Source organism: Malaclemys terrapin, chromosome 14 (genome assembly GCF_027887155.1).
Source record: "Malaclemys terrapin pileata isolate rMalTer1 chromosome 14, rMalTer1.hap1, whole genome shotgun sequence".
Taxonomy (NCBI): Eukaryota; Metazoa; Chordata; order Testudines; family Emydidae; genus Malaclemys; species Malaclemys terrapin.
The window spans coordinates 39,107,130-39,127,459 of NC_071518.1; the positions used below are offsets into that span (position 1 = coordinate 39,107,130).

Here is a 20,330-nt window from a genome sequence, read left to right on the forward strand (position 1 = left end):
GAGAAGAGAACACTGCGGGGATGGGAGGGGCATGAGAACAGTCTTCAAGTACATAAAAGGTTGCTATAAAGAGGAGGGTGAAAAATTGTTCTCCTTAACCACTGAGGACAGGACAAAAAGTAATGGACTTAAACTGCAGTAAGGGAGGTTTGGGTTGGACATTAGGAAATACTTCCTAACTTCAGGGTAGCTAAGCACTGGAGCAGATAACCTAGGGAGGTGGTGGAATCTCTGTTGTCTGAGGTTTTTAAGAGCAGGTTGGACAAACACCTGCCAGGGATGCCTAGATAGTCCTGCCTCAGTGCAGGGGACTGGACTAGAGACCTATCCAGGTCCCTTCCTGGCCTGAATTTCTATGAAAAAGAGAATGGATACAAGTGTGAGTGAGGGAAACAAATGGTTACATATAAAACAACCATAAAACACCAACTAGGGCTGACACTTATTACTAGTGACCTTTCCGAGCCAATCAGGTAGATTCTCTCCTGACAGTTCAGTCTTTTGCAGCATTTGCTAGTCCCCAGGAGCTAGGCCAGCATCTTCCTTGCAGCACCGCCACTCCCCCAGGTTCTTTCTCAGTGGCTGGATGCTGCAGCATGTCTCTCTCCACCCTGTGAGACACTGATCAGTCCTTTGCCTTTCTGCGGAGGGCTGTCCCCTCGCTGCCATAGCAGCCCGTCTCACTTCAGTGGGCTGATAGTTTATCGGTGATGATTTGCCACTGACCGTTTGGGCTGCTGCAGTGGTGGACAACAGCACTATAGGGTATGTAATTGGCTAGCCAGCGAGGGGGGGTGGCAATCACTTCCCACTTCAGTGGGCTTTCCTCAAGACCCATAACGGCCTAGTTTTCACTCTAGTTACATTAGCCCTTAAATATAACCCGTGCACACAGCTTGCAATGACTGAGCATCGATACATTACAAGCTTTCAGCAGAGACCTCACAAGCTGCCCTTCATGGATAAATACCTTGGACCCAGTGTATTAGGCACAGTGAGTTTGTCAGGTCTGAGCCAGGCAGTGACCCCTTTGCTGGCGCCAATGGGTCTCAGTGTCACAGTAAGTAACTCTTCTCCCTGTCCAGAGAGTTGAATTCCCAGGAGTGTCTCTTGAGCAGATCACACCGAGCCCCTCTGTACCTCAGGCCAGGTTTCAGGCAGTATCGGTCTCATACAAAGCCTGCAAAGCGTATGCTCGTGTGACAGTGAGGAGTTCCCTGAGATGTCTCGGTCACGTGGCAGCTTGCACGTACATGGCTCAGAGTGCCAGACTTCTCCGCAGAGTCCTGCCGAGGTGGTTGAAGGCTGCCTGCTGTCCCACTCGGCATCCACAGGACGTGATGACTCCCATACATGCAAGTTTCCTCTCATCCCTGGACTGTTGGCTGGACCTTGCCAGTGTACACAACGGGTTCCCTTTTCCCCAACCCTCCCCTCAGTGACCCTAGTCACAGATGCTTCATCTATTGGCCGGGGAGGACTTTCAGACTCAGGATCTCTGGTCAGCTCAGTTGGGGTGGGGACTTTGGGGAAGCGGTTGGAATGGGGGTGAGGAAGAGGCAGGGCCTCATGGAAGGGGCAGAGTGGGGTTGGGGGCAGGGAAGGGGCTGGGTGGGGTGGGGTCCCACGGAAAAGAGGGGAAGTCGGCGCCTATGCCCTCCCCCTCTGTATGGTGCTGAGATTTGAGCAGACTCGGAGGCTCACCCCGTGCTAATGGCCGTGTCAGCATTGATTCTCGCCCAGTGGAATCGGTCATGTCGCGCTCCCGTATCTCTACCGCACAGAAGAGCTTTTAGACACAGGTGTCACTTGCTACCCTGGGCCTGCGTTTTTCCTGATCACAAAGATGAGGTACCAGCAGTGTGAGGTGACAAAAAACAGCAAATTAACCAGCCTACCTGGGGAGTCTCCCAAGAACGTCACCACACCCGAGAGACTCTGTGGGTCCTTCTTTGGTTTAGCTTGGCCTGGGCAATCAGAGGCTAATATGTATTTCTGAAGCTTTGGCCTGACCCATTTCTCACTGCACGGCTCACGTCGATACATTTGCTGATGTAGGCCTAGGGTAGGTGCTCTGGTCCCTGTCATGGTGATAAGGGTGTGCTTATTTCTGTTTGTTCTATGGCTGAGCAAGGGGGTGCCGGCCCACCCTGTACTTGGCCCTCGCTGCAGCCCCACCAGGTGCACGCTGAGTTCCTGTCAGTCCAAATGAGCCGCTGTTTGTTGGGCCTGAGAGAAGGTGCCTGTGCTCTGTGTCACCTGCCTCCATATCAGCAATTTCTGCTCCAGATGGGAACCTGACCTGCCAGGCTCCACTATCTGCACAGCCCGTTGGGTCTCATGCACTGCAGCGAGAAATCAGAGTATCTGTTGGAAGCCTCTCTGTGACCCCTCCACGTCACCCCGACCCTAGAGTCTGGAGCTGGTGGGTCACAGCCCCCCATCCCTCCTGGCCAGAGCAACCATGTAGCTCAGGGTGCCTGGAATTCCTGGGAACGTTCCAGCCATTCTTGCTACCATGTGGTGCCCTCTCAGTAAGGCTCGGGCTGGTGCAGTTACATTAGCAGCCCTCCCCCAGATGCTCTAGCAGGAGGTGAGTGAATCAGAAAGCATGCGGGGCTGCGTGTGTGCAGAGATCCCTTGGATGGCTGGCCTGAGGGCCTGAAACATCTGTTTTCTTTCCACCAGGTCTCCTACGAAGATGTGAATCAGCTGAAGAAATTTGGGGTTCTGGAGAAGGCGCGAATCCCCCATTTCATGCAGGACATGGAACGGTACAGGCAGCAGCTTGACCATATCATCGCCACCAACAGACTGAATGAGGAGGAGCTAGAGCAGTTGCTGCCGGACTGACCAGGTCTGCGGGGTCCTGACCTGCCTGCCCCGTGGCAGAGTCCCATTTCCCAGGCCACACGGCCTTGTGGACGGGAAGCCTTCGGCACAAAAGGGAGTTGTCTTGTGTGCGTGTCTGACTGCAGCCGTCCAAAGCATTTAGGGTGCCCAGGGGTCTGCGTATTTATTATTCATTTTGTGACTGGTCGGCAGGTCAGTCCTCACCTGGAGGAGGCAGGCTGCCATTTCAGAGCTTCCTCCCATCCATTCAGCATCAGGTCCTGCAAAGGGAGAGCCGGTTGGGTGGATTCCTGCAGCAGGACATGGCTTAGCAGGATGGAATGCAGCAGTGAGGGTGGGGGGAGGGGACGATGGCTAAGATGCATGCAATGCCACGGGAGGGAACTAGCACCAGAGGTGCTTTGGGGGTTGTGTTTTTTAAATGCTGTTGCAGGGGGAGGGCGCTACACTGGGGGAAGGAAGGATGATGGAAGATAGTTAAACAGCCCAAATCCAAGATGGAGAAGAGAAATGTTGCTCTAGGAATCACTGAGAGGACTGTGAAGTCTGCAGATCATAGATTAAAACCCTTGGAGGGAGCGGTGGCTTGGTCAGGGAGGGTGGAAGGGCGTGAGGTGTTGGAGGAGCAGAGCTGGACGAGAGGATGAAGGAGCACCAGGTCTGTTCTAGTCTAGATTGGTTCTTATACTGTGCTCATCACTGTAGTACCTGGGGAGAGGGGAAGCCAGACAGCTCGGAGTGACTTCTCTAGTTGGTGAGAGGGAACTGGATATTATTAAAGAAATCCAATTTGGGCTGCACGCCATGAAAAGCTATTGACAGCGTGATATTTCCTCATCAGCAGGCGCTCTGGTCAGCACAGTCTGCACCAGAACTCAATCAACTGCTTATTTGCTTCCCACTCTTGTTCTAGACATTGCCTGTAAAAATGCCTTTGCCCTTAACCATTCCTCAGCTGTAAGAAGGATTTTAATTCCCACAATAAAGATTTTTTCCCACTCGTGTTTACATGGGAAGTGTCAGTGACGCTGGAGGCCTCACTAGGGGACTAGCGAAAAAATGGGGGAAGGTGTCACCCAAGAACTTGAAATCTGAGCACCAGCTTCTGGCAGTGCTGGGGGACTATTGTGAACGGTCCCAGCCTGTCAGGGATAGTTCAGTGAGAGTAGCCAGCTCCACTCTGAACATCCTTTCTCCATTGCTTAGAACTTTGTCAAACTTTCACTTGGCGGCATGACATTTTCCAGCTCTCGTCTCCACCTGCTGGTAATTTTTTTGTTGTTGCAAAGTTTGACCCTGAAGCAAACATCGGCCACCAGTCCCATCGCTTAGATTCTCCTCTTTAATATATTTCCTCCAACAAGGCAATTCCCAATCCCCAAACTCATTACACCATTGCTTGAAAAAGCTATTTACACATATCCCATCGTAACCTCCCTCCCCCTTGTCAAGTAAGGCCCCAAGTGGTGGAGCAGCCCCTGACGTGACCATCAGAAGCAGTCAAGGGAAGTCTCTGGCAGCCTTTAGAGTGGAATGGATTGATGAGAGGGTGACAGACACTGTGATGGTTTCTGATTGGTTTAAATCGCATCCCTGATGAAGTAACCAGGTGGAGATGGTGAATTAGATCGAATCCACCCCCACGTGTGTAGCTAGAAACGCTTCATCTGGCGGCGCTCCTGGCGGCGTTGCTTCTTCTCATTTGGCTCCTGGGTGGCAGCTGAAGAGTCGGCCGTGAGCCAGGGCCCCAGGATGTTCACCCACAGGAGATAGAGAGCCCGTCCTGGCACCTACGAAGCACAACAGGCAGCAGACTCAGTTACTGTAGGACGCCGCTCGGCTACCAGGGACCGCAGAGCTCTGGAGAAGCTGATTCTACATCCAGACCTGGGTCTAGTCTTTAACGACGTCAGTGCGGGTGAAAGGTGCCCCTAGATACGGGCCGCAGTCAATGGGAGCTGCAGGGGCTCCGCACTTTTGAGAACCACCCGCTTCTTTAGGGGCCTAAATATAGACTTGAGGCCTCACGATCGGAGCCTAGTCATGAAAATCTTGGCTTCAGTTCCTAAGATCTCCACAGACCAGGCCCCACTTCCCACCAACGGGCTCGCCCCCATTCCAGGAGGACTGCTCCTCGGAACAGGAGAATATGGGCTACTCCATTTCAATGCTTATTCAATTCAGTCTATTCCTCCTGACAAGACGCCCAGTACAGGGGTCAGACACGAGGCCGCTCCGCTGACAAAGGAAAATATTCTGAGTTATGTTTTAGTCAGCCAGCCATTTATAACGGGTGGCTTCTGCCACACAGACCCACTGGTGACAAAGCTAGGTAATAATCAGGTTGCGGTTTATAATCAGTCTATGCAGGAAGTTGTGTTTTGATGTACGTCTACCTGTGCCAGGTGTTAAAGTCTGATAAGTCAGAAGGGGAAAAAAATAAAAATAAAAATTGATTTTCAGGGGTGCTGAGGACTCAGCAGCTCCCCAGTTCAGTCAGGGTTGCCCCTGCACCGACATGGGCAAGGCAAGGCAGGTAAGTACTCACAGCTCACCCCTCACCACGCACATGTAAAGTATCAATGCGCATCCCAAGACATCCTGGACTCTGCCCCAAATGCCCCTCCCCCATCTCTCATGGCCCGCTGGGCCTCTCACTGTCCAAGGGCTTTCAGAGAGGTGGCACCCAAACCCCGGCAGGCCTCAGCGTTCCCGTGCATAACGGCACTCTCTTCTGGAGAAGACTGGGGGAGGGCTGCATGGTTTACCAAAAACCAGCTCTAGGCTGGGAAGGGAGGGTGAGAAATGAAATGGAAATAAGGTGTAAACAGCGAGAGTAATTAACCACTGGGACAATTTACCAAGGGCCGTGGTGGCTTCTCCATCCCTGGCCATTTTTAAACCAAGACTGGCGGGTTTTCTAAAATCTGCTCTGGGAATTCTGCTGGGGCAGGTCTCTGGCCTGTGCCATACAGGTGGGCAGCCTTGGTCCTTCTGGCTGTGGAGTCTATGAACTGGAGCAGAGCTGGAAGGGAGAGCAAGGCAAGGTTTGAATCTGGGGGTAGGGAGAAGGGCCCCAAAGACTTACCAAGAGCCAGAAGTACCAGACATAGAGGGAGACGCAGCTGAGCACTTGGACAATGGCTGTCAGTAGGATCACATCCTTGAGGTGCCTGAGAGGGACGGGAAAAGCAACAGGTTAATTGCACTGAGCCAGGGCCCGTTTTCTGTACTGAACATCTGCAGTCCAAACCCTGTCGTCAACACTACAATTCTGCTGCCACTACAAAGCTACTGGGCTCCCCTCTAGCCCTTCCCAGTTCTCCTTTGGGCAGGAACAGTCCCATGGCTTTGGGAAACCATGTGTTCAATTCCCCATTCTGCCATGTGAGTTAGGGCCTCGGAGAAATAGTGTCTTCTGAAGACTCAAATAGGGCTTTAGGCTCCCCAGCGGAGGGGCAGGGCAGGCCTGTCTGAATGGGAGAAAAAATGATCAACGCCATTACAGGCAGCTACGTATGAATTTTGGCCTGTGTTCTGCATGAAGCCTGCTCGCTCACAGGACCCTGACTGGCAGCATTAGGAGAGGTGTTAAACTTCACGGTGCAGTCCCATGCCACAGCAGCTAGCCCCTCCGCATACACACAGCTGCTGAGCTAACACGACACAGCATCCCATGGATAAACATACCCCAAGGGGCACAAACAGCCGGAGGGTCAACTGCCCATTACTCATCTGACCCCAGGCCAGGTTCCCCCCCACCACCACCCCTTTGATTTCCCACACACAAAACCATTGAGGTAACACACAAACAGCGAGAGCCATTGGCAGGGGTGGGCTGAATTGCAGCTCTCACAACAGCATGATACGTTTGTCTTCTACACAGCTCAGACACACCCAGACCGTTGTAATGTGCACAGAAGAGAAACACGACCCCCGGCACTCACGTGAAACAACACGTACTAGAGTAAGAAATCAGTAGGCTGGCATACAGACACTGCACCAGCGGAAATGAGCATATCTCACTGTATGTGCCGCACCAAGCTACCCAGCATTTGGAAACAGCTTCTCTGGGTAGTGATCTGGACCTGACCACACAGCACGTGAGCACCTCGCAAACAGGAATGAATTTCTCCTCACCACAGTCCACGGGGACTGAACCTAGATCTCCCAAGTAACAACTGCCTATACCACATCCTCAAAGAACGTACAAAATCCTCTTTGGGGTTAGACGGGACGCTGGAAATACATTCCAATCAGTACTGTACAGAAAGCAGTTTCAAGTCAGCATTTGTTCCTGTGGCAAAGTAAAACGTGACAGGACTGTCAGGTGAAAGGGAAGTGTAACAATGCTTCTTGGAGTGTTTCAAATGGCAAACTGACATGAACTGAACAGCTGAGAGTACAGCACATTAGTCCTAACACACTGCACACCTATTCTGACTCTGCTGGAAAAAAGTGCGCAGTAAAATACGGGAAAACCCAGAGATCACATCACTGGAGACTATTCCAATGCACAAACACAAGGGGGCAGAGTGGAGCAGTAAACCATAACTTTGCATTTGGTGACTTCGGTGTCTCCGGTGTCTCTTAGCACATCTATGCTGCATTAATAGTGGGTTTTTGCATGCACTATTATTCATCTTGGACAAAAATTATTCTAGGCAGTGAATTGTAGTATATCAGGCAAGTAAAAACTCTCTCTACTGCCAGGCAAAAGTAACTCAGGACAGTTGTAACAGGAGAGAGAGAACTTATATGAGCTGTGGATTCAAGGGACATATACAATCCTTTACCTTCACTTTTTAGAACAAGCCAATAAAAATCCCATCCCTGCCAATCACACAGCTTGTATTGTGAAGCACCAGGCCATGTGTCACATCTGGAGCACTATCATTATCCAGCCAAACAATTTCCGATCGTACTAGGAGGATTTCAGGAAAGATCAGGTGGTTCCGTTGTTTCACTACCGCTCTGCCCTGTACCGTGTGCGTCACACAAAGGCCCCAGCAAGCTTTCCAGAGGTAAGTGGCCAATGAGAGCGAGAGAGACACTAAGTAGTAAGGAGACAAGGGAGAAACCAAGTGGGTGAGGTGGCGATACCCAGGCCAGTTGCACCAGAAGCTATAGTGCAAGCAGCCCTTGCACCAACACATGAGCAGTTTCTTTTTCTGGTGGTAGCCAACTTCCTCCTCTTCCCCCACCTCTCCTTGCCTGAGTCCTCCCTTGCCCAGAAAGTTTGAGAAAGTCTTTGGTTTAGCTGCAATGTCAACTTTGCCAACATGTGCAACAGACACAGACGGCAACAGGAGGAGTCGCAGAGTTGGGATGGCCACAGTGCAGTCAGGTTGGGATGGTTCTGCAGTTCTAAGCCCCTGGTTCCCACCCATCAGCAGAGCCTTAACATTCAATGCTGCAGACATGCCTTCAGGGAGGGGATGCCACCCTGGGCCTCCCAGTGGAATTCAGTTTTTCCCCTCAACGTTTTCCACAGAATTTTAGTTCCAGGTTTAAAAAGGTGCCATTTCTTGCCTGTCTGTCAGAAGGGGGCCTCCTGAACATACAGCAACGCGGCGCCATCTGCCCAAGCCTGCACGTTAACCCCCCCGATTTTCCTGGCACCAGCTGACACGCCGCGACAGACCACTATGGCGACATCACCGTACCGTACAGGGTGTTGCGGATTGTGGGGGAGTTAGGGCCCTGCACCCCTCTTCCCGAGATTCACTGTGACTCTCAGCCAGCCAGTAAAGCAGAAGGTTTATTTAAGGACAGGAACACAGTCTCAAGCAGAGCGTGTAGGTACGACCAGACCCCCTCAATTAGGTCCCTCGGGGAGGTTCAGGGAGCTTGGACCCCAGCTTGGGGTTCCCTGCGTTGCACCACCCAGCCCCAACCGAAAACTAAACTCCAAACTCCTCCCGCTGCTCCTCTCCTTTGTTCAGTCTCCCGGGCAGAAGGTGTTAATTCTCCCCCCCACCCCCGTTCCTGGCTCAGGTTACAGCTCAGGTAGCTTCCTTCAAGGGAAGTCCCACATCCCCACTGCAACCCCCCTGCAACATTCCCAGGTCAAATCTGCCCTGCTCCCTGCTCCGTCACATCTCTCCCCCCTTCGAGACTGAACTGAGCGGGGTCACTCTGACCAGTGACCTGGGGAAGTTCAGGGCTCCCTCTCCGGGACAACGCGTCCGCTATCAGGTTGTCACGTCCCTTCACATGGACCACGTCCATGTCATAATCCTGCAGGAGCAGGCTCCATCTCAGGAGCTTGGCGTTGGCTCCTTTCATCTGGTGCAGCCAGGTCAGGGGAGAGTGGTCGGTGTGCACGGTGAAGTGACGCCCAAAGAGATATGGCTCTAGTTTCTTGAGGGCCCACACCATGGCCAGGCATTCCTTCTCGATGGCCGCGTAGTTCTGCTCCCGGGGTAGCAACTTTTTGCTCAGGTACACGATGGGGTATCTCTCCCCCTTTTCATCCTCCTGCATTAACACCGCCCCCAGTCCTGTGTCTGAGGCGTCGGTGAACACCATAAAGGGCTTGTCAAAGTCTGGGTTTGCCAGAACTGGGCCACTGACCAGAGCCTCCTTCAGCGCCCGGAGAGCCTCCTGGCACTCCTCGGTCCAGACCACTTTGTCTGGCTTCCCCTTCTTGCACAGCTCAGTGATGGGGGCGGCTATGGCGCTAAAGTGGGGCACGAACCTCCGATAGTACCCTGCCATCCCAATAAAGGCTTGGACCTGCTTTTTGGTTTGAGGAGCGGGCCAGTCTCTGATCACCTCCACTTTGGCTGGTTCCGGCTTTAGGCAGCCGCTTCCCACCCGGTGGCCTAGGTAGGATACCTCAGCCATCCCCACCTTGCACTTCTCCGGTTTTACGGTCAGCCCAGCCTTCTGGAGTCGGTCCAGCACTTGTCTAACCTGGGATATGTGGTCCTCCCAGGTCTGGCTAAAGACACAGATGTCATCGATATACGCCACGGCAAAACTCTCCATCCCCCTCAGTAGCTGATCCACCAGGCGCTGGAAGGTGGCCGGCGCTCCCTTGAGGCCGAAGGGCAGGGTCAGGAACTCATAGAGCCCCAGAGGGGTGACAAAGGCCGATTTCAGCCTGGCATCTGCATCCAGCGGCACTTGCCAATAGCCCTTTGTAAGATCCATGGTGGTAAGGTACCGAGCACCTCCCAGCTTGTCTAGGAGCTCGTCCGGCCTGGGCATGGGGTAGGCATCGGCTACAGTGATGGCATTGAGCTTCCGATAGTCCACACAGAACCGGATCGACCCGTCCTTTTTGGGGACCAGCACCACCGGCGAGGCCCAAGGGCTGGAAGACGGCTGGATCACCCCCAAAGCCAGCATGTCATTGACCTCTCTTTCCAGGTCCTGAGCAGTTTTCCCTGTGGCTCGGAAGGGGGAGCATTTTATAGGCGGGTGCGATCCTGTCTGCACCCGGTGGACAGTCAGATTAGTGCGTCCAGGCTGGTTGGAAAACAGCCGCTGGTACAGATGCAGCACCCCTCCGATCTCAGCTCGCTGGGCAGGGGTTAGCCGATCAGAGAGGGGAATTGCTTCCAGGGGGAAGCCAACTCTTGTCCCAGGGAATAGATCTACTAAAGGGTCATCTCCCTGCCCCTCCCACTGTCCACACACGGCCAACACCATATTCCCCCTGTCATAATATGGCTTCATCATATTCACATGGTACACCCGGTGGTGGTGTGCCCGGTTCGACAGCTCCACCACATAGTTTACCTCGTTTAGTTGCTTGACAACCTTGAAGGGCCCTTCCCAGGCGGCCTGGAGTTTGTTTTTCCTCACGGGGATGAGGACCATCACCTGATCCCCAGTGGCGAAGGTGCGGGCCCGTGCTGTGCGGTCATACCAGACCTTCTGCTTCCTCTGGGCTCTGGCCAGATTCTCCCTGGCCAGGCCCATGAGCTCGGCAAGTCGTTCCTGGAAGGTCAGGACATACTCCACCACCGACTCTCCGTCAGGAGTGGCCTTCCCCTCTCATTCGTCTTTCACCAGGTCCAGGGGCCCCCTTACCCGCCTTCCATATAGCAGTTCGAAAGGCGAAAACCCGGTAGACTCCTGGGGTACCTCCCTGTACGCAAACAGCAGGTGAGGTAAGTACTTGTCCCAGTCCTGCGGGTGCTGATTCATAAATGTTTTCAGCATCATTTTTAGCGTCCCATTGAACCTCTCCACCAGCCCGTTGGATTGGGGGTGATATGCTGAGGCCCAGTTGTGTCGGACCCCACATCTCTCCCACAAGCACCGGAGTAGGGCCGACATGAAGTTGGACCCTTGGTCCGTCAAGACTTCCTTGGGGAACCCCACTCGGCTGAAAATGGTCAGCAGCGCATCCGCCACAGTGTCTGCTTCAATGGACGATAAGGGCACTGCCTCGGGGTAGCGGGTGGCGAAATCGACCACCACCAGGATGTATTTCTTCCCAGACCGGGTCGTCTTGCTGAGAGGTCCCACTATGTCCATGGCCACCTTCTGGAAAGGCTCCTCTATGATGGGCAAAGGTCTCAATGCTGCCTTCCCCTTGTCCCGGGCCTTCCCCACCCTCTGGCAGGGGTCACAGGATCGGCAGTACTGACGGACGTTGGTGAAGACCCCGGGCCAGTAAAAGTTCTGTAGCAGCCTCTGCCTGGTGCGCCGGATCCCCTGGTGCCCTGCGAGAGGGATGTCATGGGCCAGGTACAGTAGCTTGTGGCGAAACTTCTGGGGAACCACCAGCTGCCTCCTGATCCCCCACGACTCCACTTCCCCCGGGGGAGCCCACTCTCGGTACAGGAACCCCTTCTCCCACAGGAACCTCTCCTTGCATCCTCTCCTCATGGTCTGTACCACACTGAGGTCAGCCAGGCCCCTTAGCTTCCGCAGGGAGGGGTCCTTCTGCAACTCGGCCTGGAACTCGGCGGCTGGGGAAGGGATGGGGACCTGCTCCCTCTCGTCGGCTGGGTCGGAAGCCCCAGCCACCCCGCGGCCTGTCCTTGGGTGTTCCCTCCCCACCCGGGAAGGGTTCGGTGCCTCCGGTGGGACATCCTTCCCAAGGTCAGGGCGTAGTGCCCCTCGCCGGCTCTGGCTACGGGTCACGACTAAGGCGGTCTGGGGGCTGCTTGGCCAGTCCTCTAGGTCCCCCCCCATCAACACCTCAGTGGGCAAATGGTGGTGCACTCCCACGTCCTTGGGGCCCTCCTTGGCCCCCCATTTCAGGTGTACCCTCGCTACGGGAACCTTGAATGGGGTCCCGCCCACCCCGGTCAGGGTCAGGAAGGTGTTGGGCACCACCCGATCTGGGGCCACCACCTCGGGCCGGGCCAGTGTCACCTCTGCGCCCGTGTCCCAGTATCCATAAACTTTCTTCCCATCCACCTCCAGGGGAACAAGGCACTCGCTCCGCAGGGACAGCCCCGCGCCAACCCTGTAAACGGAGAACTTTGAATCCGGAGCATCTGGCCCCCCAGAGAAGCTGGCCGGGGGCCCTTCTCTCTCTTGAGCAGTTGATAAGCTGCCAGCCCCTCTTGCGTGGGAAGCCTGCCCCTCGTCCGTCTGGGCCTCTACCAAGTTAACCCGGTGCGGGTTCGGTCTGCTCAGTCTGTCCTTGAGCTTGGGGCACTGGGCCCGAACGTGGCCTCTTCGGCCGCAGTAATAGCAGCTCAGGTCCCGTGGGTCCCCTCGAGCCGGTCGGTTGTCCCTGATGCTGGGCCTTCCCCGTGGGAGGGGATTCCCCATATTCCCCCTTTGGGAGGTCCCAGGGTGACTCTCTCTCTGCATCGCGGCGGGCCTGTTCCTTTGGGGCTCCTCCCTGCCACCCCCTGACCGGCTCTTTACAAACTCATCAGCCAGCTGCCCGGCGTGTTGCGGGTTCTCTGGCTTTCTGTCCACCAACCACAGCCTCAGGTCGGATGGGCACCGCTCATATAGTTGCTCCAGTACCAGCAGTTTAATCAGGTCCTCCTTCGTCTGGGCCCCACCAGCCCACTTGCTGCCGTATCCCTCCATGCGGACGGCTAGTTGCAGATATGAGATCTCAGGGGTTTTATCTTGACTCCGGAACCTTTCCCGGTACATCTCAGGAGTCAGCCCAAACTCTCGTAGCAGGGCCTTTTTGAATAGTTCGTAGTCCCCTTTCTCTGCCTCTCCCAGTTGGCGGTACAATGCCACGGATTTGGGGTCCAGTAAGGGGGTAAGGACCCGGAGTCTGTCCGCGGGATCCACCCGGTGCAGCTCGCAGGCCGTCTCAAAGGCCTCCAGGAAGTCATCCATGTCCTCCCCCTCCTTGTATGGGGCCATGATGCACTTATCAAAGCTCCGTGCAGTCCTGGGTCCCCCCTCACTCACCGCAGCCGGGGGTTCGCTGCCCTTCAATCTCGCCAGTTCCAGGTCATGCTGACGCTGTCTCTCATTCTCCTGTCTCTGTCTCTCATTCTCCTCCCATTCCTGCTGACGCTGTCTCTCTTCACGCTGATGCTGTCTCTCTTTCTCCTCCCGTTCACGCTGATGCTGTCTCTCTTTCTCCTCCCGTTCATGCTGACGCTGTCTCTCTTCATGCTGTCTCTGTTGTTCACGATCCTCCAGCTCTCTCAGTTTTAGCTCTTTCTCCCATTCCAGCCAATTCCGCTCCCCGGATGCCGAACGTCGCCGGGAGGATCCTCTGCTGGCCGGCGAGCTTCGCCGGGGGGACCCCCTGCTGGCCGGGGGGGTCACGGCGCCTTCGGTATTTGCTGGGCTCCTCCCCACCCTTCCCCTAGGCATAGGAAGGAGGGGTCTCGGGAAGCCCTCAGCAGCCGGCTGACCAGTCCCAGCTGGGACAGACACTGGTGCCTGCGCTGCATTTGCCAGGCTGCTTCCCTGAGACACAGGGATCAGTTCATTCGCGCGATCTTCTGCCTCCAGCTGGGCAATGAGCTGTTCTTTGGTGAGCCTCCCAATGCGCAGCCGCCTCTGCTTGCACAGCTCCACCAGGTCGCTCTTAAGCCGCTTGGCATACATCTTCCTGCTGGCCACTTACCGGCCTGTGTGCTCACAGCTCCCCACAGTTCCCAGGGGGCCCCCTAGTGTGCCAGCCCTTCTCAAGGTCACCACCTCTCTGCCAGGGTCGAGCTGCAGACTCCTCCGCCCCTGGGACCACTCGCTGCGATCCCCTCGGGGGACCCTGTTACTGCAAAAGTCCTTCTCGCTGGTCACACACTCCCAGGGGTAATAACCATCTCTCTCTCACTCTTCAGCGCGCCTGGTCCCCGTCAATCCCCCTTCGTTTTACTGTTCCCCAGTCACTTACTGCAGGAAGCGCCGTCCACGGGGTGCAGTAGATCCCGCCGCTGCCACCAGTTGTTGCGGATTGTGGGGGAGTTAGGGCCCTGCACCCCTCTTCCCGAGATTCACTGTGACTCTCAGCCAGCCAGTAAAGCAGAAGGTTTATTTAAGGACAGGAACACAGTCTCAAGCAGAGCGTGTAGGTACGACCAGACCCCCTCAATTAGGTCCCTCGGGGAGGTTCAGGGAGCTTGGACCCCAGCTTGGGGTTCCCTGCGTTGCACCACCCAGCCCCAACCGAAAACTAAACTCCAAACTCCTCCCGCTGCTCCTCTCCTTTGTTCAGTCTCCCGGGCAGAAGGTGTTAATTCTCCTCACCCCCCGTTCCTGGCTCAGGTTACAGCTCAGGTAGCTTCCTTCAAGGGAAGTCCCACATCGCCACTGCAACCCCCCTGCAACATTCCCAGGTCAAATCTGCCCTGCTCCCTGCTCCGTCACACAGGGCATCGTGGGAAGGAGTCAGGGATGTAAAAGGTTAAACGGTTAACATTAGGCTTACCGTTAACCAACCGTAACCATTAACACTCAGCCCCCGGCCCCGCTAGAGCCACCTTGGTTAACCGGTTCAATGATATAATTTTAATTGTTTAACTGGTTAACTTTTTAAACGATATTTCCATCCCTAGAAGTGAGACTTTGTGTGTACTCCCCTCACTCGGATACTTACCCAGCTCACCCCTGGAGCAGACTGCCTGCCCCACCAGCGCCTCCTACTGCCTGGCTCTCTTCCTCCTGGGAGCGCCCCGGGCCCGAGAACAGGGCTGGGCACTGAACACACACAGACACACTCAGTCCCTGCCCCAGACAGCTGACAATCGAAACACAGCAGACAGATGCAGGATGGGGAAAGGGACAGACACACAACCAGAATGCCTCACCTCGGATGGTGAGGACCTTTAACAAAGATTTGACAAATAGGTGGAGGGGACTGACTCTCTCTGGAAAGCGTGGGCTGGATCTCCGAGGAGAGGCCAGAGAGCAAGGACTTGCTCTTGACTACACACAATCGTCTGGTCTTTCCTGTAAGCAAGCTGAGGGTGCCTGAATTAGCTTAGCTCAGACATCTAATTCAAGGTCTGTTAAGTAAGCTTGCTTTTCTTTTAATTCCATTGTGTCTCTTTTTAATAGGTCTTACTTTGTTCTAAGGAAACAACTCTTGTGTAGGTGCTTCAGGCAGCCAATCCAAGGAAAAGAACTTTGGAGAGCCCTAAACATCCCCCTCAGTCAAAGGGCAGGGGAAGAGCTGTCCTCTGCTAGAGAATGTAACACCCCAGGAGAGAAGCCAAAGGGCAAAGGAGGAGTTGGCGGAGCAGCTGGGTACGGTCACCCATCCAGCCTAGTGAAGGCCCTAAGCAAGTCACTATCTCGGCCTAGCACACTTCCTGGGGTGTCCCGTTACTCACTTCCTGGAGGCGGAGCTAGACGTTCAAGCAACGAGGACAGTTCGACGGATTCTTGGGAAATGACAAGAATGATTAGAAAGTTTCCCACTGGGGAGAGCAAGTGAACTCTGTGGGATGGTCTCCGAGCTGAGGCTCTGCTATGCTTCTTCCCACGCTCTCAGGGGTAAATGGGTCTGTGTACGCGCTCAGGCAGCAGGTCCTGCTCACCTGGACTCGTGTGGGTGTGGACACTCACTCTGCCATCCCCTGCTCCATATTCAGGTCAATTCCCCCGTCAGCAAGGTTGCCATCGTCCGTGAAAGACGCCTTTGCCATGGAGCTCATGGAGCGGTAACTGGCACCGTAGATCACCATGCTAAACACAAACGCAACCTGCAACAAGCAAAGAAAGATCAGCCATGAAAGCGACCAGCCCATAGGGTAAAGCAGCAGGAGCGGAGCAGAGCCCCACAGCAATTATTTGTACTGACATTTCTGATCAGTGAAGATGTTCTCGTCTCAGCTGGGTAAAAGCCCCTCACGGGGTCTGTGTGTCCAGGGAAACATGGCTTATGCACTGCCTATCAGAGCAACCTGGAAACAATGAGGGGGCAGCAGGCCCAAGACAGTGTGAGTGAATGCCAAACTCCACACTAACCCCAACAGGAGATCTGAGGGGCGCTGTTTGAACAGCCAGTAAAGATTCCTCACAGCCCCAGGGAGAAGCAGAAGGAAGGGCGAGAGACTGGAACAAATACCCCAGCAGGTGTTACCCCCTCGCTTTCTCCATCCTGAACAGGGAAGGGTCAGAGATCAGGGACTTACCCAGGTCCAGAAGGAGGCTGTTGTGTAGAAGATCACCAGGTTCACAACTGCATAAATGGCCTGAAGACATGGGAAATAAAGCCAAGCAGTCAGAATGAGCGAGTGTGAGGGGAAGGAACACCTCAGGGACGGGACAGCTTTGGGCCTTCTCCCAATATGCTATCATGAAAAATGGCCTGAGTCTCAGACGGTCACCCCCGCTTGCACCTTGCCTTCTTCTCCAAGATCTATTGCCCTACGACGCTGGAAAAGGAACGCTCCAGAGAGCTCCCTGGCGTCAGAAAGCTGAAGCTGGATCCAGACAGTTTTCAGAGCCAGGCAAGCCACAAGCCTATGAGCTGGCTCCAGCAGAGCAGAAATGTTAGTCTGACTAGGAGTGAAAGCTTTAAGGCGAAGGAGAGCTCCTTGCTTTCCTAGTGCTAGTTCTTAGCTCCTTCATACCTCCTAGCCACACCTGCCTTTACAGTACGCAATAGGCCAATACACATATGGAGTTTGGGGGATTGTTTCTGTCATGTGGGGCTGTACATTTCTCCTCCTCCCCACAAAATAAAAACCCAAAGAAAGTCTTCCCCACCCCCGAGCTTTCAGAGCGCTGGGTGGGAGAAGGTGCACTTCCCAACCTGCAATCCCTCACTACAGGCCAGGTTTGGGTCAGCTCCCTCCCTGCTAACCCATTCCTGGAAGTTAAAACCATTCCACCTCCACTGAGAGACAGAGGTGTCAGCTCTTTCCCCAGGTCTCTGGGGACTCAGCAAGGTGTATCACTGCTCCTCCTACAGCCCCTACGTGCAGAAGTTACGTGAGGCCATACGGCCCTTTTCATGTTCGCCCTGACTGAAATGGAGCTGCCAGCCAGAGAAGGAATCCCTTCTTCAAGTCCCCCAACCCTTCGACCCCTAAGGCCCCACAAAAGGATGGGACAAAATAGGCATCTGGGAAGGAAGCAGTTTCCTGACCAATATGCTTGGATTTGCCTTTGCAGCCAATAGCCGTAGACTGGAATTCATAGCCCTGGAAGACTGATGGGGAGAGACACTCACATTAGCACCAAGGATGATCCGCAGGTAGAATTTCAGAGTCTCCTTGTTCTCTTCAAAAATCTGCTTTTTGCCTTTGGTTCCCACCTTCCCCTTTGGCTAGAAAAAGAGCGCAGCCTTTAACACATACATCCTTGCCCCCCTCTGCTCACATCTCCATCCCTTCTCCAAAGCTCCTCCTGTCTACACCCCTCCACAACCCACTGTCACTGACCCCAAAGGCAGCGCTGTTGAAGCCTGGAGTGATTCTATAGCGTAGTCATTTAGCTGCTTTGAGTGTGGAGACACCAGAAACCGAGTGCTCTTTTCATATGATCTAAAGAGAAAAAAAAATCTCCGTTCTGTCCAGCCGTCGTTGGGCGAATTCTTGTACACATGTATAATTTGCTGGCGGGACTGTAGGTTTCTTGCCCCAGCTGTTGTAGATGGCCGTTAAGGTCAGGCCCCTGGCTTTGCTTCCATATTCCAGGACGGGTGGGATTATGCTGTCAGGTCATTTTCATAGTAGTTTTCTGGTGGTCGATATTTAGCCTGTGGCTTTTGTTAATGCCACTTAAGCCCTACAGGCTTCTTCTGCTCCTGTGGTTGTCAGCAGTCTGCACTTCCGAGGCCCATCTAGGTAGAGCTCCGTGTGGGTTCTACCCCAGCATTTATAAAGCATAGTTTAGTCGGCTGGTCTTTGGGCATTTTGTAGATGAACATTTTTTGTTTATCCTAAGTTGACTTGCAAAGTCCAAGCATTGCCATATGCGTCTAACTGTTGTCAGTTTCTCTGGAGGCCAGCTTATGTGGGTGAGCATATCATCCCCAGTTTCTACCTCTGTTGTTCAGTCGGAGCCCTGGTTTGGAGAACTGTTTCAAGAGAGTTGGTCAGTCATTGATGTCTACAGGCTGGACAGGGCAAGGCGACATCTCTGTCACTCCCCTTTCTTTCCTGAAGGTCTCTATCTGCATGTTGTCTATTATAACCCTACCCTTGAGGGATCCATACACAGCTCTAAAGAGACAGTCAATCGAAGTCATGTCAATTAAATAAATGAGCATCACGTTCTACATCCACCCCCAAGATCCCCTCACCATTTTCTGTGGTTTTACAATCACCCCCCCCCCACTCCCGCTGTGCAGCCCTCGTGGGGGAGCAGAGATAGGGTCTCGCGCAGGGAAACACCCTCCTGTTTTGCTCTCAGGAGTGTAGAGGCTGAGGGCCTAGGCCAGGCCCGGGAGGGGGAAGCTAGGGGCGGACTGGGGGCACAGACCAGGCCAGAGGAGGGCAGGGGGGCGGGTGGGAGGCACAGGCCAAGCCCGGGACGGGCGGGCGGACTCAGACCAGGCCATGGCCGGACGGGGGGGCTCAGGTCAGGTCCGGACGAGGTGGACAGGAGAGCTCAGGCCAGGCATATGTGGGGGGAGAGGGCTGGGCAGGGGGGGCACTGGCCAAGCCCAGGGGAGGGGGCCGGACAGGGGGCTCAGGCCACATCCAGGAGGGCTCAGGCCAGGCCATGGGGGGTGCACTGGCCAAGCCCGGGGGGAGGGGGCCGGGGGGGGCACTGGCAAAGCCCGAGGGAGGGGACCGGACGGGGGGGCTCAGGCCATGGGGGAGAGGGGACCAGGGGGGGGCACTGGCCGAGCCCGGGGGGAGGGGGCCGGGGGGGCACTGGCCGAGCCCGGGGGGAGGGGGCCGGGGGGGCTCAGGCCAGGCCATGGGGGGAGGCTGGGCGGGGGGGGGCACTGGCCGAGCCCGGGGGGGGACCGGGGGGGGGCTCAGGCCAGGCCATGGGGGGAGGCTGGGCGGGGGGGGGCACTGGCCGAGCCCGGGGAGGGGGCCGGGGGGGGCTCAGGCCAGGCCATGGGGGGAGGCTGGGCGGGGGGGGGCACTGGACGAGCCCGGGGGCAGGGGGCCGGGGGGGGCACTGGCAAAGCCCGAGGGAGGGGGCCGGACGGGGGCTCAGGCCAGGCCATGGGGGGAGGCTGGGCGGGGGGGGGCACTGGCCGAGCCCGGGGGGGGACCGGGGGGGGGGGCTCAGGCCAGGCCGCGGGGGGGGGGCACTGGCCGAGCCCGAGGGGAGGAGGCCGGAGGGGGGGGGCACTGGCCGAGCCCGGGGGGGGGCTCGGGGGGGGCTCAGGCCAGGCCATGGGGGGAGGCTGGGCGGGGGGGGGCACTGGCCGAGCCCGGGGGGGGGGACCGGGGGGGGGGGCACTGGCCGAGCCCGGGGGGGGGGGACCGGGGGGGGGGGCACTGGCCGAGCCCGGGGGGGGACCGGGGGGGGGCTCAGGCCAGGCCGCGGGGGGGGGGCACTGGCCGAGCCCGGGGGGGGGCTCGGGGGGGGCTCAGGCCAGGCCATGGGGGGAGGCTGGGCGGGGGGGGGCACTGGCCGAGCCCGGGGGGGGACCGGGGGGGGGCTCAGGCCGCCCCCGGCGCTTTGCGGGAGTCCCCAGGCGCCCCGCAGCCCCTCACCGCCATTGCGGCTCCAGCTCCCCGGCAGCAGCGACACCAACTCAGCACTAGCGCAGCTTCCGGCGCCGGGTCCGCGTCACCGGAAACGGAAGGGACGAGAGAGCGCTCTGGGAAAGGGGCGGGGTGCTGACCCCTCACCGGACTACAATGCCCAGCAGCCTTTGCGGCGTTGCCATGGTGAACCCGGAAGTGCGGGCGCAGAGACCGGCAGTGAGTGGGACTGACGGACACAGGGGTGGGGGCGGTAGGGCCAGGGGAGAGGCGTGAGTGACAGACAGACAGACAGGGGTGGGGGCGGTAGGACAGGCAGACAGATGGGGTGGGGGCGGTAGGACAGGCAGACAGACAGGGGTGGGGGCGGTAGGACAGACAGACAGATGGGGTGGGGGCGGTAGGACAGGCAGACAGACAGGGGTGGGGGCAGTAGGACAGGCAGACAGGGGTGGG

General features: G+C 56.3%; 2 protein-coding genes across 4 annotated transcripts in view; one reads left to right on the forward strand and one right to left on the reverse strand.

Moving 5' to 3' along the window:
* The window catches only part of MATCAP1 (microtubule associated tyrosine carboxypeptidase 1), a 49,153-nt gene extending 45,303 nt beyond the window's left edge, over positions 1-3,850 (forward strand). For both annotated transcript variants that reach the window (XM_054049094.1, XM_054049095.1), the window contains exon 7: positions 2,689-3,850. In XM_054049094.1, coding sequence (XP_053905069.1) covers positions 2,689-2,853 — 165 coding nt within the window. In that variant the 3' untranslated portion in view covers positions 2,854-3,850. The remainder of the gene's footprint in view (positions 1-2,688) is intronic.
* A 327-nt stretch (positions 3,851-4,177) lies between these two features.
* Positions 4,178-19,953, reverse strand: TMEM208 (transmembrane protein 208). 2 transcript variants are annotated; one of them, XM_054049371.1, is made up of 6 exons: positions 19,884-19,953; positions 17,432-17,527; positions 16,389-16,448; positions 15,820-15,956; positions 5,942-6,026; positions 4,178-4,643 (listed from the first exon to the last, which is right to left on the reverse strand). In XM_054049371.1, the coding sequence occupies exons 1-6, from the start codon at positions 19,887-19,889 to the stop codon at positions 4,506-4,508; spliced, it is 522 nt and encodes a 173-aa protein (XP_053905346.1). In that variant the 5' UTR covers positions 19,890-19,953; the 3' UTR covers positions 4,178-4,505. The 2 variants fall into 2 exon arrangements, with proteins under 2 accessions (XP_053905346.1, XP_053905347.1); XM_054049372.1 differs by lacking the exon at positions 19,884-19,953 and adding an exon at positions 17,643-18,458.
* Between the last annotated feature and the right edge of the window lie 377 nt (positions 19,954-20,330).